This window comes from Pseudorca crassidens, chromosome 3 (genome assembly GCF_039906515.1).
Source record: "Pseudorca crassidens isolate mPseCra1 chromosome 3, mPseCra1.hap1, whole genome shotgun sequence".
In the NCBI taxonomy this organism is placed as follows: Eukaryota; Metazoa; Chordata; class Mammalia; order Artiodactyla; family Delphinidae; genus Pseudorca; species Pseudorca crassidens.
The window spans coordinates 70,927,398-70,944,913 of record NC_090298.1 but is presented as its reverse complement, the minus strand read 5'-3'; the positions used below and the strand labels follow the sequence as shown (position 1 = coordinate 70,944,913).

Below are 17,516 nucleotides of genomic sequence, written 5' to 3'. Positions count from 1 at the left end.
TAAAGAGCTGATATACAGCAGTAAATGAAATGGAGGTTGGTACCTCAGACCGTCACAAATTCCCTCTTAAAATAGTGACCCTCTTATTGCTTAAGTTGAAGTCATTTCAGAGATGAAGGCAAGTGGCGAGAAAGAAGAAACAGGATGGGGTTGTGCTCTTGATGTAAGGGAAACATACAGCAAGTCATTATAATACATTAGTAATAGTGACACTTGTAGGTTTCAGTTGACAGTTATTCATCCACTATTTAATCCTTTCCTTTCAAGAGACAAAATGAAAAGTCACTGCTTTTAAAATTACATTTTGTCATATCTCCGTACATTAAAGCTTTTAACATGCTAATCTTAGTGGTTACAGATGATTTTAAGATCAGGTTCAACTGAATTTTTGTTAGATTTAATAGAAATAATCCTTAGCACAGCCATGCCTTGTGTTGGATTATTCACTTCCCTCTTGGTACCCTTTGTTTTCACTTGGATAACATAGTTGCTTTTTTATTGAGTCAAAAGTACCAGTATGCTCTAGGATATACTGTTTCCTGATTGAGACCAAAAAAGGGAGGTAGGGGAGCAGAAAAAACCCTTTAGGAACCTCTTTGAACATTTAGGAGAATTCTACAGTCTACGTAGCTATTTGACAATAAGGCGAAGGATATTTATGTATATTGATTAATAATTTTAAGTGGCATTTATTGTAAATTAGATATAATTTTATATAAAAAGAAACTAACAGCTGTTTCCTTATTTTGATGTTTATTGTTTACTATTTTATGCATTTGGTTGTCAAGCACTGTCACTTCTGGAATGCTTAATTTATATCAGCTAAATACATGGAGACTTGGTGGTGGCAGTGTACTGCCGTGGACAAACCACTGAGCGGTGGCCGAGTAAGGAGACCTGGCTTCCAGACTCCAAAAAGACTCCATCCAGTTAAGACTTTGGGTCATAACTTTGAGCCTCTGAACTTAGTACTCACATGAACGATAAGACACGAAAGTCTTTAAAGTCCATTTACATGCAGTGTTTTATGATCATATAATCCCAAAACTTTCCTAACATGAGTTTTTTGTAATTCATTTAGCATTGGAAAAGAAAAATTTAGCATATTATAAAATAGAACTAAATGAGAAGAGGAAAAGGTCATACAATGTTTAATTATTCTATACTAGTACTATTGCTTTGCAAGTATTTGTTTTTGAGAATACTTATCAAAAATTTCTTGGCTGACTTTCTTATCAACCAAACAGACTTCTGCAATTCTTGCTCAATAATTTAAACTATCAGTGAAGCGGTTAAAAATTCGGTTTAAAAGTATTGGCTTTAACAAGTTTATATTTTTGTTTTCTAACAAAGCACAAATTCAGAATGCAATATTCAAGAAAAGGAGACTGATACCATTTAGTTACTCTCAAATAAGAAAACTTTTTTGTTAGTATCAAAATATAATTTTATATTACTTTTAAAAAAATTGTTAAGCAGCCAATGAAAAAAATCTGAATTAATAGTTGGATTCTTTTAAAGTATTATGTCAGTTTAAATTGTCCTGAATAAAAATTCTGAACTCATTTGCCATTTTACCTTGGGAGTTCACCCAAAACATAAATAAAGATCCAACAGCATTGTTTTATTATTATCTATGCAATTAAGTAACAGTGATATTTTTAACCCAAACCAAGGTTATCTAGATTTATTAAAAGGAAAAAAAAATACTGTCCTCTAGTTGGAGAATCTACAGCACGTGATAATCAGACACTGCCAAGAAAATCAGTGTCAACTTCCCGTGTACAAGGCCTGGAAGAGGATAGGTGAAGCAGTATCTTGACACCATTCTCTAGGGGTCAGCGTTGAAGTGGGAGAGGCAGGTCAAAGAGGAGACAGGTGAATGTTACAGGCTAAGTCAGGGCACCATCTGCTTTCAACCCTTTTGGTTCGGCTTAATTCTTAAGGAGTTTGATTTCCAGAGGGAAAAACAAAATTTCAAATTATAACTTCCCTAGAGAGGGTTTCAGGAGATTTTAGAGCCTTTTGCATATCCATGATGTCTGACCTCACAAGTTGTATTCCTTTTTATCACCTGTCTTTCTGTTATATTCAGCAAAGCAATGTGAACATTGGTCTCTTCACTCATATCCTATTGATTTAACCTAAGAGTGTGATTGATAATAAAACTTTGGTCTTTTTAATATTAATTCAAGAAGTTAACATTTCCTCCTAAAATATTAGTTTTACTCAACGTTTGTCTTTTTTCTCTTAGCATTTTTCTTTGTCCTCGCACAGTGTTGGTTTCTCTCTTTCCTGTTTTTGACATCGCCATAAGATTTTATTTGCAGATAATACAGAAGGAAAAGCTCTTTTCAAAATCATTAGTGATATGAAACTGTACATCAATAGACAGTAGATCCTGACGGAGGGATGTGGTTAAAAAAACCCCTCTTGGAAATCAATGTTTTACCTACCAGGGACTTTTCGGGGCTTCAAGGCTGTCAGCCAAGAGTATAATTTGCTGTTTTTAGACAAACCTTTGCCAGTCTTAAATTTTAGTTAGACTTATATAGAATCTTTCACTTGAATTTCAATTCTAAGAGTGTATAGTCATGAAACAGTCTCACATTTGAAAGATCAAATCAGATACATTCCTTTAGTTAACTTTCTACTAAAGGAAACTATATTGTACCAAAACCCTGGCTAAACAGTTTCAATTTATCATCTATAGATGTGTCCATAGGGTGCTAAGTATTCACTAGGTTTATTTATTATTGCTCCATTTCAGTTATTTTAACTGAACTTAATATCTACTTAGTAACTGTCTTACTAAACACTGTTCCCTCCTTTCACGATTTTTTGACCTTAGACTCCACTTACAACCTCTAGTTATGGCAAAGAACGGATTTGTCGTGTTTGTAGTGTGAGCAGGGGAAAAAAATCCCTGCCAAATTAGGTTATTTTAATATAGTAATAATAGCAAATCTAAAGCTGTGGTTAATTTACATATTCAAACATGATAACATTAATTTACATAACAATCATGGAAAAGAAACCTTTAGTATTAAGCAACTCAGAGAAAACTATGAAATCATGGAGCAAAATTTTTGCTCAAGCAGTAATTGGGGAAAATATTCTGGAGGCAGATGTTCAGAATAATAAAATCACCAAGAAAAATACATGATATACCAGTTACTTTAGAGATGACATCACCCTTGGAAAGTCTGTGAATTCCCATTTTGCAGGATTGGTGGTGAAAATTAAATGAGATCATCAATACAAGGCAGCACCTAGCACAGTTTCTGCCCTAGAGTAATAAATGTTGGCTCTTGTTAGTATTATAATTATCTATATTCTTGACTTCCTAAGCAAAAAATAAAGCTTAGTGTAATCTAGTCCCAGTAATATTTATTAAATGTGCAGGGTGTGAGTAGTGCACTAGCAGGCCTCCCAGAGATGCCTGCCGCGGCCCCTGCCCTCAAGGGTGGGAGTAGAGAGGAGATATTAATAACTCTGAGGCAGAAAGGGAGCGCAGTGCGACGCAGTGCGACACGTTTCATTTGAACATTATCATCTTCCGAGGTGTTTGCAGCAGTTGTGTAAATGTTAAAACCACAAGTAATTATTCTTTCTCTTCTGTCATGTTCTCTCTAATCTGAACTGTCTCAATATTTTTGTTTATAAAAATGACTGAAAGAATGAACAATTGTGTCAATAATGAAGACACCCCCTCATTTTTTAGTAAAGAGACAGCCCCCAAATCGCAAGAAGTGAACAATTAAGTGAGTCATAAATCTATCATTCATTGTTAAGTGGAACTTTTTTTAAGATAGCAAGGTTCCGTATCATTTTTGTGGTACGATGAAAAACTATCCCTTCAGTAAGTCAGTACTAAGAACAGACCGATAGAGTGCCTTTGTGCATGGGAAACATCAAATTGTCGATTTCTTTCTTATTTGCAAGCGGAGCCTTTATTCCAAGAGAAGGAACAATTCAAGGATGCATTCTAAATCTGAAACATGTGGCTTTTGTAATAATGTAGTGGAAGCAGTTTGTGCTTTGGATTCAGATCAGAGCTCTCCCACTTACTGACAAGTCTCAGAAACTCCCGGAACCTCAGTTTCCTCATCTGTCAAAAATTGGGATGATAATGCCTGACCCACATGACTTTCAGGAAAAATGAAAGTGGTCTGCCAACACAAACCTGCTTTATAACACAGACTCCAATCTTTAGGAAAACAACTCAGTAATAAGTAAAAATTCTTTACGTCTGCCTCACAATCCAAAGCCCATTGTATGTGCTGAATGTTTAAAGTTCTAGTTGGCAGATAGACTTAATTTCACAAAAGATACTAAACAAAACACATCTAAGAAACATCAAGGACAAGTGGGGTAAGTAGGAAATCCGTGAAGGCATGGTTCAGCATCAGGGTGACATGGTCAAGCAGAAGAGACAAGTCTCTTTTTAGAACGTCTGCTGCCCTCTAACTGGTGTAGCCAAGAATAGTCTTGGCTCGAGTGTATTCTTGGGGTATTTTCTAAGAATACACCACAAAAGGCACTGAGGTTTCACAGGAGTTTCTTCTTAGTCTAACATTATACGTTATTATATTATTTCCCTGAGAAACCCCCGATAGATTGGAGACTTGATTTTACTTTTAAGAATCTGTAATCAGGAGTCTTTAGCTGGATAAGAATCAGAAATCTGATTTGCCCCCATTCTGCAGTAGGCATATTGAAATTTTCATCATTCCCAGATTTCTGACCTCCAAATGTTTTGTGGTTGCCTTTTCCCTTAGAGCCATCCCATGAAAAAGATCTCCTTTCCCCTCAAAAAAAAAAACAAAAAAAACAAAAAACTGATTGTGATTTACAACAGCTGAATAACTTATAGTTGGTAGTGCTTTCAACAGCGTTTCAGGCATTCAGGGCAAAGTGAATATAAGACTGAAGTCTAGAAGGTCATAATTTTTTCCCACTAAAAACTATTTTAGGTGTGTTGCTTCCGGTAGAGCAGTGGGTTGTATGAGCAGTTTTACTATGTACAAATAAAATTACATGAAAAGCCGTAGGTTTATTTGAGACACAAAACAATGTCCTGATATTGGAAACTAACTTACCTTAAAACTTTTAAAAAGTCAAATGTAAAATTAATTGATAGTAGTGAACGTTATCATATATGTAACATCTCTAGTTTAACAAGACTGTATGCTGTAAATATTTTCAAAATTGTTCTGTTGAAAGAAAAAAAAAATCTTAAGTGGGCAAAGCATTTTGCTGAAGTAAAACCCGAAAATCAATACATCAGAGGTTCAGCTGTTTGTTCACTTTAATGTTTTCCTGTGGCAGTTTGCTCCAAATTCCCAAAAGTAAGATACCATTAACAAACTACTAAAGAAAGTAATTTTTATAACCTGTGTATGAGAAATTATTTTCCAGATATCTAATAGTGGGTACTATAAAATATTGGGCGCTTCCCTATCATGTTGAGTGGTTCTGATGAAGCTGGTCTCTTAAATAGACAGTAGGTGGGTAAACATCTTTACCCTCTATTACAGGGGAGAAGATTATTGACTAAAGTATTACAAAATCTACCTTTAAAAGCATACTTAATCATCCACTCAAAATAGCACGCTGAAAGTTAAACAGCTGCTCTGGCATTTACTGTAGCTAAACCCAATATTTCCTATTTGTAAATATTTATTTATCCAGAAGGAGGCGAGAAATATGGTTTGGAACATCACCATTCTGTGCCCCTTATGTAAGTCCAGTGTCTTTTGAACCAGAATTGCTATTTTTGATGCCCAGGTTGACCATGTTCCACATCACTGCTGACTTAGGAGGCCCTTTGAGTCTCATGTCCCTGGTCTCACCCTTTGTTTCCTCTCTTCCTTTGTGTTCCTGTAATTTTAGGATGAGGTTTGACAGAGAAGGGTTTTCAAAATCTCAGAGTATGACCAATTCCCAGGAGCAGGGCCATGTTGTGCTTCAGAGCATGGACTCTGGACACACTGCTGGGTTCAAACCATGGCTCAGCCAGCTGATAGCTGTTTAACGCTGGGCAAGTTACTGGACCTCTCTGTTCTTCAGTTTTCTCTTTATGTAACGCAGGGATACTCTTAGCACCTCACAGGGTTGTTTTGAGGATTAAAGGTGTTTTATATCCAGGTATAATAACAAAACACATTGCATAGGTGCCTGTGCTGTTCTGGGTACTTAAGATGCATGCTTGATGTTGTTAATACTATTGGTAATTAGTACATAAAATGCTTGCTGTTGTTAATATTGCATTGTCGTGTTGGTCAGCTGCCTTGGGAGAGTAGGTGGGAGTCTCTGATTCAGATGACTTTTATGCTTCTCTCACACTGATGAAATCATTACTTAGCGTGTGAAAACCAAGGCTCAGTATAGTTGAAGGAACTCTAATGGAGACCTCATGACTAGGAACTGGATTTATCTACTTAATCCTCCTTTGTCCTCGATGCCCATCTGCCTTGTAAATCTTCCCGACTCTGCTGCCTCATTCAGACCTCATTCCTCATGTGTTCCCTGGCAGATGTGTCCTAACTAGCTTCCTTATAACCGTCTAACTCTGTAATGTATCCTTTCCACTGCCACTATTGCTGTTTTCCCAGTACACAGCTAACGACGCCCCTTCCTACTCACAAACAACTTTGGCTGTTCATTTCGTATGGTATAAAGTTTAGTAAAAGTTTATTATAAAGTCTACAGTAGAAAGTTAACATGATCTGACAGGCTTGTGTTGGCCTAGCCTACTTTTTCAACTTCTGAAAACTGCATCCTCTGAAATGATCTATATTTCACCTTCATAGGAATACTTATCCTTCTCAAACACAGTCGTGACTCTGAGATCTGTCATGAATTCCCTCTCTCCAGGAAGTCTCTCTCTGAACCGCCTAATGAAATCCTGTGCACTCTTAATTGCCACCCTTCTACCATTCTTTTTCCTAGGATATCATGCAGCCCGTCTTTTGGTAGAAAGGTCTGTATGAGTAAATTATTATTGAAATTCATCTTGATATAGAGACAACCTATGGCAGTAAACACTTGACAGTGTAGAAGAAAAGATCCAGCATCTCAGAGTTTTTTTTCATTAGGGAAAATTTCTACTTTGAGTCTACTGCTTGCAGTTAGCTAAGGTAATGTGCTTTGAAATGATTAACAGGTGCAATAGGTGAAAAAGAAGCTTTAATTAACTCTCTATTAACAAATTTAGTAGGTGGGCACTTGCATGGTTTTCTGACTTTTATATTATATGGTTGATAAACAGTTTGTCTCAGTGGTGTGCTTGGTCATCAGTGTGTAATCATTATCTAAAATAGAAAATGTTCTCAAGTAGCATAAAGAGGAGAGACCCTTGATGTTTGAAATTAGCAAGTTACACATTATGTTTTCCGTTCTCATCCCACATTCCCTCCGTAACTTGACTTTTAGTCCCATTCCTGAATCATTCTAATTTTTCCAGCATGATTTGCATATGTGTTCTGTGAGCATTTGAAACGCTTAACGGACTAGTGCTCTGTGTAGTATTAGCCTCTAATTATGCACGATTTTGGAGGAGAGTGAGTTCAAGGGGGGCCGAGGTTGACTGAAAGGTATCATGAAAGCACTGGGCCTTTGCCGATCCTTAAAAATGAATTTGACTTAAACAGGAAATCAAACACTGCCAGTTATTGAACTGCTAGAGCAAAGACTCAGGCTTATTCAGAGGATGGTGAGCTTGGCTGTGGCCACTGGAAATTAGGTTAGATAGACAGAGTGGGTCAAACTACGCACAGTTTGGAGAGCCAAGCCAGGGCACTGACCCACTAGTGTTAAGTATGATCTGAAAAAGGAACATGAGAGAAGCAACACTTGAGAAAGATTTTTAAAGAAAACCTTGGGAGTGTACATTAGGTTTATTATAACACATATGCACAAAAATTTGCATACAGCTTCAAGGAGCTCACAGTCTTCCGGCAGCCCATCTTAAGGCTTGGTGAAGAACCCTTCAGCTAGAGACCAGGAACCCAAACAGGGGGTTATGGAAAGACCTAGTCAAATGGCAGCAAAAGCCTAAATTAGGATGGTGGCAATGGAAATGGAGGGAGACATTTTTGAAGAAAAGTTAGCAAGGTTTGGAAACTAATTGGATATGGAGTTGGAAGAGGAAGCGGGAATGAATGAATAGTCAAAGATGGCGACTTGAGAGACTCCAAAAACAGATCGTGCCAACGAAAAAATTAACCTTGCTCCATGAGGACTAGTTTCTGTTTTGTGCTTATTAGATTTATATTCTTGTATTTATAATTGAAAGTCCAGGAAAGAAAAAGAAAAATGACGTGAAAAGACTCATAACGTCTAAACATCCCAATAAGAGAAAGTTTCAGAAGTTCGGGCTCAAAGAGAGCTACATACTCAATTGAGCTCTGTGAGACAAGGCAAAATGTCCTCCTCACAACATCTTAAGCCAGGAATATGTTCTTTGAATTTACAACTTCTTAAAATAGGAGTCAATTTTTAAAAAAAAGAAAAGAGAAAGCAGCAAGTGTTTTCAAGTTAACTGGAAAGAAAAAAATTTTTTTCTCCTAACACCACATTTGAAGTTTTGTGTATTTACAGTAGTTTTAGTATGAGTGTTTAGAAACTTGTAACCAAGAGACGTAGATTCTATTATCCTTTATGCAAATTATATCGTGAATGCTTAAATTGTTTTCTGTGAAACAATATTTTTAATCAAACGAAACGATAAAACAAACGAACTCTAAAGTTGGTCTGTTCTTCGTTTTCTTATAATCTATAATCAGGAAATCCATTCACTCATGCTTTATAATTTTGGGGCTTTTAAGTGGTCAGGGGAATGTGACATCTGCATGCAGTCACATCCAAATTGATAATTGTCCCCGGCGGAGGGTAATTTTAAAACATGAAGGAAGGTGGAATCTGTATCTCAGAAGGTTATTGAAGGGTGGCGGTTCCCACCTCCCGACCCCTGACTTTGAAAGAGACTGTTCTTTTGGGCGAATTTATCTTAAGGTAGGACAGCAGCCTCAACCAAGGCCAAAGCGTCCTGAGTGGGGAGGCGGCTGCGGCTTCCGAGCCAGTTTAAATGCAGGCTCTTCTTAGCAGTAAACCACACGAATGTATTCATCACTGATTTTCAAATGATAGGTTTCTATATCACTGGTTTAGGATCCACAGCCTCACATTCCTGAATCTATATTATGCCAAAAGAATAACAACTTGGTGGCTGGAAACAGAAATGGTTATTATACGGCTCCAAAATGCTAGCTGGCACAATATGCTAAAAACAGCAGAAACTCACCGGTAAAAGGCAGAATTTATTTGTTCTCAAAAATAACTTTATGCTCTAAAAATATGAATCTAAGAAGTGTCATCGTGGTTCAAAATATTTTACCTTCAATATGTAAACACCTTAAAATATGTGACTAATCTTCTAAAATGGCATAATTTCCAAACAACAGGAAATATTCCAAGGGGAAAAATAGAATGCTTTTCCAATCAATTTTTTAAGTTTTGAGGCATTTATTGGGTGAAAAACTATAATATATGTTTGCTTTTTTTTCCCCCGACTGCTGCCCCAAATCATTGTTTAAAATGTGGGCAGAAAGGGGTAGGCTTTGTTGGAATTTCTCAGAGTTTACTGTAGAAGATGTTTGGTTTTTTTTAATTTAAAAAAAAAAGAGCTTTTCTCAGAGCCTTCGTGCAGCATTTCCATTTTCACACACTGGCCCAGTGCTCGTCATATCACAGGACAACACATTTCATAAAGTGGTTTTACTTCCTTTTAGCAAAATAACTCCTCCATGCAAACCAGTATCGGCATCTACGACGCCGGGGTTTTAGTTTCTTCAGATCTGTTCAAGCTTCATTGCACTGCTTAACTGACTTCTTTTTCCCCCTTTCTTTTGAAATTACCCAGCTAATTTTCCATTTGATTGTTTACTTAAACCAGATCTCACGCAGGCTTAATAGATAAGTGACATAGGCATTCAGTGTGTCTGTCAGTCTGGGCTTCAGCTGACAGGAAAGTAGAGAGCAAACTTTGTCTTGGTTTTCTCACTCCCTTTTTATCCAGTGGAATCTATTGATTAAAACGAAAGCCCTAGCATAGTCACGATAATGATTCAGTAAGACACCTTAAATATAAGACTCCTGTGAGCATTCCATTTGATCGAGCGTTTTTCTAAGTGAACCTATCCTTTGTATTTCTCCTAGTGGAAAAAGGTAAATTGCATTTGTTTCATAAAACAACTTTTGCCACAGAAAACAATCCAAATTAACTGTAAAAAAAAATGTTTTGGGCTTTTGACATATTTAGCTGGCTTTAGAGAATTTAGCTAATTTTCTTGAAGTTTTATTATAGAAGAGTAATTTACATACAAATTCAACCAGCGCTTCTTAAGCAACTACTTTATACTTGACACGCTTTGGGGGAGGAGTTGTTTGTTTTATTTTGTGGGGTTTTTCTTCCAGTAAAGTGGAGAATTTTATGCATAATCCAATTGACAGATTTAATCTTGTAGTTATTTGTTATATATTCAGCCCGTTTATTCATGCATAAAATGAGACAAGTAAATGAATGGGGTATGAAGAACCAGTGTGCTCTGCACAGTGTGCCTCAAATAGATTCTAATTCAAAAGATGTACCCATAAATCTCTCCTGAAATATACCTGGGCTTTGCCTTCCCAATTCCTCATCGTAGCTCAGGTCATCATGGAAGTTTCCAGACTGGATCACACTATCAGGCCTTCCTAATGACAGAATATCCCAATACCAGTAGATCTCTCTGTCCACTTAAAGGCCTGTGTTACCTCTGCTCTACAACCTTCAGGGGTCTGCATTTCCACCATTTAAACCCAAGACATGTTAGCCTGGAATTCACAGGCTAAACTTCTGTGGGTTCCACAGCCCAGCCCTCCACGTTCCTTCAGGGTCTCTGACACTCCCCTCTTTCCATGGGTTGCCTTCTCACCAGGATGCTCACGTGCCACCTTGAACCTTTCCCAGTGCCTGGTCACAAGCCCAGAGATCTTACTACCTCCTCTCTTTTTACAAGACTCACATTAGTTCTTGCCTCTTCCGTGAATCTTGTTTGGATAATCTCTTCCCTCCTGGGAACCCAAAAGCACTTAATCTGTATTGCTCTGTGGCACATCACCCCAGGCTGCCTTGTCTTAGTGCGTATGTTTCACGCGTGCCTGTATTGGATTGCCACAAAGGGACTGCAGGGCCTTTGAGGACCGGGGGCTTGTCTCTGCATCCCCACTGGGTAGCACACAGTACCATTCCTCCTGGGGTAACAGATACTTGTGTTTTACGATAATGATAATGATGACAGTAACAACGAGGTTTGACTGTCTCCTTTAGAGAGCTTTAGAAAACAACTGTCTAGGTAGGTTTCCAGCACGGGTTGTTGAATCACCTAGGTGGTTTCTCTTAGCACGGGTTGTTGAATCACCTAGGTGGTTTCTCTTATTCTCCAATCAGAGATGGTAGAGGAAGCCAGCAGGGGACTTTCCGGTTCAGCTCAGGTTGCATCGACTCCCTCCACAGCTCTGCCTGTCACGGGACAGTATATTTTGAATTATGACAAATGGACACCTTCAGATAGCCATTTGTCTGTTAGTGGAGGGCTAAGCATCAGAGACCAAAGAAAACCCTTTCAGGACGGTTGCCACTCAGTGGCTACTCCTGTGCCCTGTGCATCAGCACTTTAGTGGAGGCATCGTCCCCTCATTTCGGCTCCTGAGAAGGAGTCCTGCTTTTTGAAGTTCTTTGTGAGCAAGAAAGCAGGGCTTCAGGTTCGTACACTGAGCTTAGTGAGGAGAGCAAACCAGATGGAAGAAAGCCATAGGGAGAAATCGCTTAAAGACAAGGGGAACTGAATAGCAAAGCGTGTGATAGGCTACTACACCTCCTGCGTGTCCTAGAAATTATAGTCTTGCTGGTATGCCCTTTCTTCACTTAAGGACACACAGATACACAAAATAAAACCCAAATCGCTGAAGCAAAAGAGTGAGTCATGCCGGCCAGGCCTCCGCCGAGCTAGTCAATTAAAGTGCAGGACCAATTCAGTGCTTTTCTTAGACCCTGAACGACTGACTGTCTGACTTTCTTCCCAAATTTTTTTTTTTAATTAATGAATTTATTTATTTTTGGCTGTGTTGAGTCTTCATTTCTGTGTGAGGGCTTTCTCTAGTTGCGGCGAGCGGGGACCACCCTTCATCGCGGTGCGCGGGCCTCTCACAATCGCGGCCTCTCTTGTCGCGGAGCACAGGCTCCAGACGCGCAGGCTCAGTAGTTGTGGCGCACAGGCTCTAGTTGGTCCGCGGCATGTGGGATCTTCCCAGACCAGGGCTCGAACCCGTGTCTCCTGCATCGGCAGGCAGATTCTCAACCACTGCACCACCAGGGAAGCCCCCGAAATTTTTTTAATAGAATAAAAGTATATGCTGGTTTCTGGGCAAGTTGCTATCTATTAGGTCTCTTCTCATTAAGAGTTTTTAATCTTCCTTCAGAGGAATGTTAAATAACTGATTGGGTTCCTGATGTGGAGGCTGTCAGTCATCCTGTGAACTTTCAGTGTACGTTATTGTCTCACCCTGTTAATCCTTTATTCTTAATCTCATGTAGTGTATTCTCTAGAAACATTTTTGAGTCTAGATTTTTTTTTTCCTCAGTGCTCTCATTGTTTTGTGTTAACAGGGAACGGGTATGGCAATCCCCGAAACTCACCAGGTCTGCTGGTCTCACCTGGTAACTTGAACAAGAATATGCAAGCAAAATCTCCTCCCCCCATGAATTTAGGGATGAATAACCGTAAACCAGATCTCCGAGTTCTTATTCCACCAGGCAGCAAGAATACGATGCCATCAGTGGTAATGTGAAATTACATTTTAAATAAATGTTGCTGTTTTGTATATGTTTTGCTATTTGTGTATTTGTCTAACTTTATGAATTACTCACATGCTCCCAGAAAATTAACACGTCAGTGCTATTGCTGGGGCCCTGTTGGATTTAGCTATTATTTCTGGTAACTAGTGTGCATTTTCCCTTTTCCGTGGAAAAAAAAGAACCAACATCCAAAAAAACTCCACTATAGGGCTGGTGTTCTGGGGCAAAGAAAACATTTCCTTTTAAGGCCTCCAATTTATAATTAGAAGAAAATCATTACCTAGTACTCTGCTTATGACACATATGATTTGATTTGACCAATGGTAGAACCACACTCACAGAATGAGGTATTTCATAACAGATTTTTACAGTATTGAACTAAATAAGTATGTCCTTAAGGTACTGACAATGAAAAATCTTTCTCAAAATTCCTAAATGAACTTTCTCCCGTTAATTAGCAATTCTTTTCTTAGGTGTATTGCAATGATAATGTTTAATGTATCACGTGCCTATGCACTGCCTCAATTCATCTTTCCAAATATGCATTTTATGACAGTAGTTACCTCTCAAAAACAAATTGTCTTAAAATTCTAGGCATTTTGAGAACAAAGGTTATATTTTTATTTTACATCAAAAAACAGTTGTGGCACTTATAAGAATAAATAAATATGAAATATAAATAATATCCCTGGAAGCTATCATTTTTCTTTCTCCTGGGTCCGCAGGACGAAGGTGAAGATAATATTGTGGGACCACATTCAGCAACAAAGAGACTTACATCCGTGTTCTCCAAATTAGCTTTGCTTAAGAGCGAGAACATTTAAAACCAAGATTCAGCAGACAGATTTAGATCATTCTGCAAACACATTTTTTTTTCTTTCTCTGCTCTGTGGCAAGCTTCAGGGTAAAACAGTCCTGCAAGCTGATTAGTTTATTATGGCACGGTGCAGATTAATTTTGAATATCAGCCCCCAAAAATTCACATAATGTGCAACATTCCCTTCGGAAAAGGCTGGATAAATAAAACCTCCCACAGGGCCACAGCCAAGCAGTGTGGGCCATGCATGGCAGGCTGTCTCTATCAGCAGATTTATTCCCAGTCCCTTAAAACTGAGGCTTTCCCAGGGTTTCTTGCAAGCCATCCGTCAGGTCTCTCACTGGCAGCCAGGTGCGGTTTCCCCCCTCCTCCAGCAAGTGGGGTTTCAAAGTACAATCTTTTTTTTTTTTTCCTCAAAATGTGGTGGTGAAATAATGAACGTTGAGACACTGACCTGTGCTGAAAACTGGATAGATTGTCTTCATGTTTGAGACAAACAGCTCATTAAAGAAAACAAAGAATGTCTTTGTAAGGAGTTATCTTTAGAGTCTTGAGTTTTAAAACTGTTTAAACTGTTGTGTCTATCAGAAGATGCTTCTCCTTTTGTTGAAAAGATTTTGCCCAATTATAAATATTTACAGACACTAATTAATAAAACTCCTTCCGCATGCTCTCAGTCTGAGGATGTCGACCTGCTTTTGGTAAGTGGTGAGGGTGCTTCTCTTCAATGGCACGTGCAAGGAGAAATCCAAAGTGACTGTTAGGTGGAGAGGAAGCAGTAGTAAAATGGAAAGATTTCAGGAGTTAGTGTGTGTCAATATTGATTATATTTAAATGCCATTCATTTCAAGTATCACTCATAGGTGAGATATCAGGTTATCTATTTTTCTGTGTCAACCTCTGTAAGTAAAGGCCATGTTTTCAGTTTATTTTAGGATTTAATTTATAGTAAAATTGTAACAAACAAAAATATCCTTAGTTATTTAAAACCATGAATATGCTTATTTTTCTAAGAATTAAATTCTCAAGATATTTAAATTTATATGAATTTTTAATCTCCTTGCTCTAAGGAATCAAATATATGTTAGCTGCTTTGCCATCTAGTTTGAGGGAAGGTTAGAAGAATCTGAAAAAAAGTGGTCAGAGCACCACCTGCTGGTCAAAATATAGCATGAACCCTCTACCCATCTGCTCTGGTGTGTATAGAACTGAGCATAAAAACCACCATGGTTGATTTTAATTTTTTTAATTTGCATTTGAATAAAAACTGAAACAATAGAAGTACAGTATACATATTTCATCAGTTTTCAACATAGTCTGTTTTTACCCATAATAAAGCTATGGTACTTGTTACTAGTTCAGTTGCCTAGGAGATACTGATGTAATGGGTTACTATGGCAACAACTGGTCTCTTGAAGGATTGTAAATGATAGGGTTGGCAGAGTTCATAGAGACACATGTTAAATGATTAATTTCATGAGATTTGTACCAAGTTCTCTTTATGTGCAACACTAATACTGAAATCTAGTATTTTTAACTCTTAAAAAATTCTATAAGTAATATCTTTTTATTTACTTTAAAAGAATCAAAGGATAAATAACTCCCAGTCCGCTCAGTCATTGGCTACCCCAGTGGTTTCCGTAGCAACTCCTACTTTACCAGGACAAGGGATGGGAGGATATCCATCAGCCATTTCAACAACATATGGTAACGGTGAGTAGTTTGCCGTGTTCAAATAATACATTAAATACTTTTTATTAAAAAAGCAAGATGAAAAAGATATTACTCTTTAGTCTGCTAGGAAGCTTTATTTAATACCTGTGGAGTCCAGAGCACTATACCATTACCTATTCATTACTAAGACAAAGTGAATATCCACATGTTTCTTTCTTAGTGAGCAAAAGTTTTATTAACCCAACCTGAATTCAATATATAAGAACAATTTCAAGAAAATGAGCTATTGTTTTTTTGATGTAATAGAAAGCTCACTTTCTCAAGGTTGTTTAAAAAACATTTCTAGGTCATCAAATACTATGTACCTACTTGTGATACCAGATTGTAGTTCTAATAAACTAGAATTGCAGGCGGTATTACATTGAAGTTTTCACAGAATACTTAATTTTTGGTATATAGTATATCTCTTTTAAATTAAAATTGTCCCTAATGTTTTATCTCCCTCCCTTCTGCAAATAAAAAAAAGCATAACAATCATTAAATAATACTAATAGAATATTTTAAAAATTGAAAATGATTATTCACCACTTGATAATTTCCAAATTGAATATGTTCCCTAACTCTCTTATTCTCTTCTCTAGAGTACTCTCTGAGTAGCGCAGACCTGTCGTCTCTGTCTGGGTTTAACACCGCCAGCGCTCTTCATCTTGGCTCAGTAACTGGCTGGCAACAACAACACCTACATAATATGCCGCCATCCGCCCTCAGTCAACTGGGGTAAGCAATATTACTTCTTTCATAATACACTTTTAGAATGCATTGTTAAATGACAAATGGCAGTCTCTAACTGTGTGCTCTAATGTCCCTCTAGAGGATGTAAAATTCTACTTTATCAAAATCTGGAAGTTTAATACCTTTCAGGTAGCTTAAATATTACTTTCCTTCTTCTTTATGAGGAGGGAGAGCTCTGTGATGATAGGGTATGTTATTTCCCAGTTGTTTTAGGCTATATTTGTTTCTACTTCTGTCAGTGATAAGTTTTTCTTCAGTTAAGTTTTCACATAGTTCATGTGGGACATAAGAAAACATTTATAGTTATTAGTTTTTTAAATTTTTGAGATATTTGAGAATCCTTTTCACTTAGCATAAACCACATAGTTCATGCCTAATGTAATGAACATAGTTAGCCTAATACTCAGAGGGTCAGCTATTCCACTGATATACAAACTTCATATATTTATAATGTACTCATAATATAGTTGTATATTCATAGATGTATGAATTTAAATATATGTATATGTGCATACATACACTAATTATCTAAATTTGGGTATAAAAATAATTTTTGTTGTTTTCTGAAGTCAGAAGATGTCTATTTCTGCCCCCTTGTGGTACTTTTGAGATATGTCTTTATTATAGAAATAACTCCTGTCATTTATCAATAGGAAAGTTCAAATCTTAAAAGGCCCGGAATTCACAAATAATACTACTTGTAAAACCATTTTTAAGTTTAAAACATGAACCAAAGACATGACTTTCAGTTTAATAACTCCAAAACTTCAATTAATCTTCAAAAGAAATTACTAGGAGGATATAAAATATTAAAGACAAACCATTTTTATATTTTTATACTTATATTTTAGAAAAGTGGGGTATGCCTACCCCACTTTTACTTTTCTGCTGAGATGTTGGTTAAAATCGTTAGCTAATTCTATGTTCATATTCTAAGGAGATAATGAGAATAAAACTCTGATTAGAATAAAAATCACTGATTACCATCACAACTTCTCTCTTACTCCGCTCCAGCCCCACTAGCTTTCACGTGGAATTGATTTCACATAGATTACTGCTCTGGTTGTGGAGTCTTCACCCATTTACTATTTGCTTATATGCATTTTACTCACTAATCACTATTGTTGAAACTCTAACCTCTCATGTAAAAAAATAAAAGAAATTCACTTGACACTGTTGCTCTGCTTTCAAAGATTAACTTTGAAGATATGTTATATGTTGAACAGCAACAGAATGTCTCTATTTAGAATAACATTTAAATTTAACCAGAAATGTTAACTATCCAAATAGACATTTATGGCAGTAACTTCTTCAGGCAGTTATCACTAACTA

The 17,516-nt window shown here is 37.2% G+C and overlaps 1 protein-coding gene across 13 annotated transcripts in view; it reads left to right on the top strand.

Annotated features, from left to right (window-relative positions):
- Nucleotides 1–17,516, top strand: part of MEF2C (myocyte enhancer factor 2C) — a 169,640-nt gene that overhangs the window by 143,251 nt on the left and 8,873 nt on the right. For 8 of the 13 annotated variants that reach the window (XM_067731197.1, XM_067731196.1, XM_067731195.1 and 5 more), the window contains 4 exons: nt 12,713–12,885; nt 14,396–14,419; nt 15,302–15,431; nt 16,034–16,169. In XM_067731197.1, coding sequence (XP_067587298.1) covers nt 12,713–12,885; nt 14,396–14,419; nt 15,302–15,431; nt 16,034–16,169 — 463 coding nt within the window. The remainder of the gene's footprint in view (nt 1–12,712; nt 12,886–14,395; nt 14,420–15,301; nt 15,432–16,033; nt 16,170–17,516) is intronic. The other 5 variants (XM_067731205.1, XM_067731203.1, XM_067731206.1 and 2 more) reach the window with 1 other exon arrangement.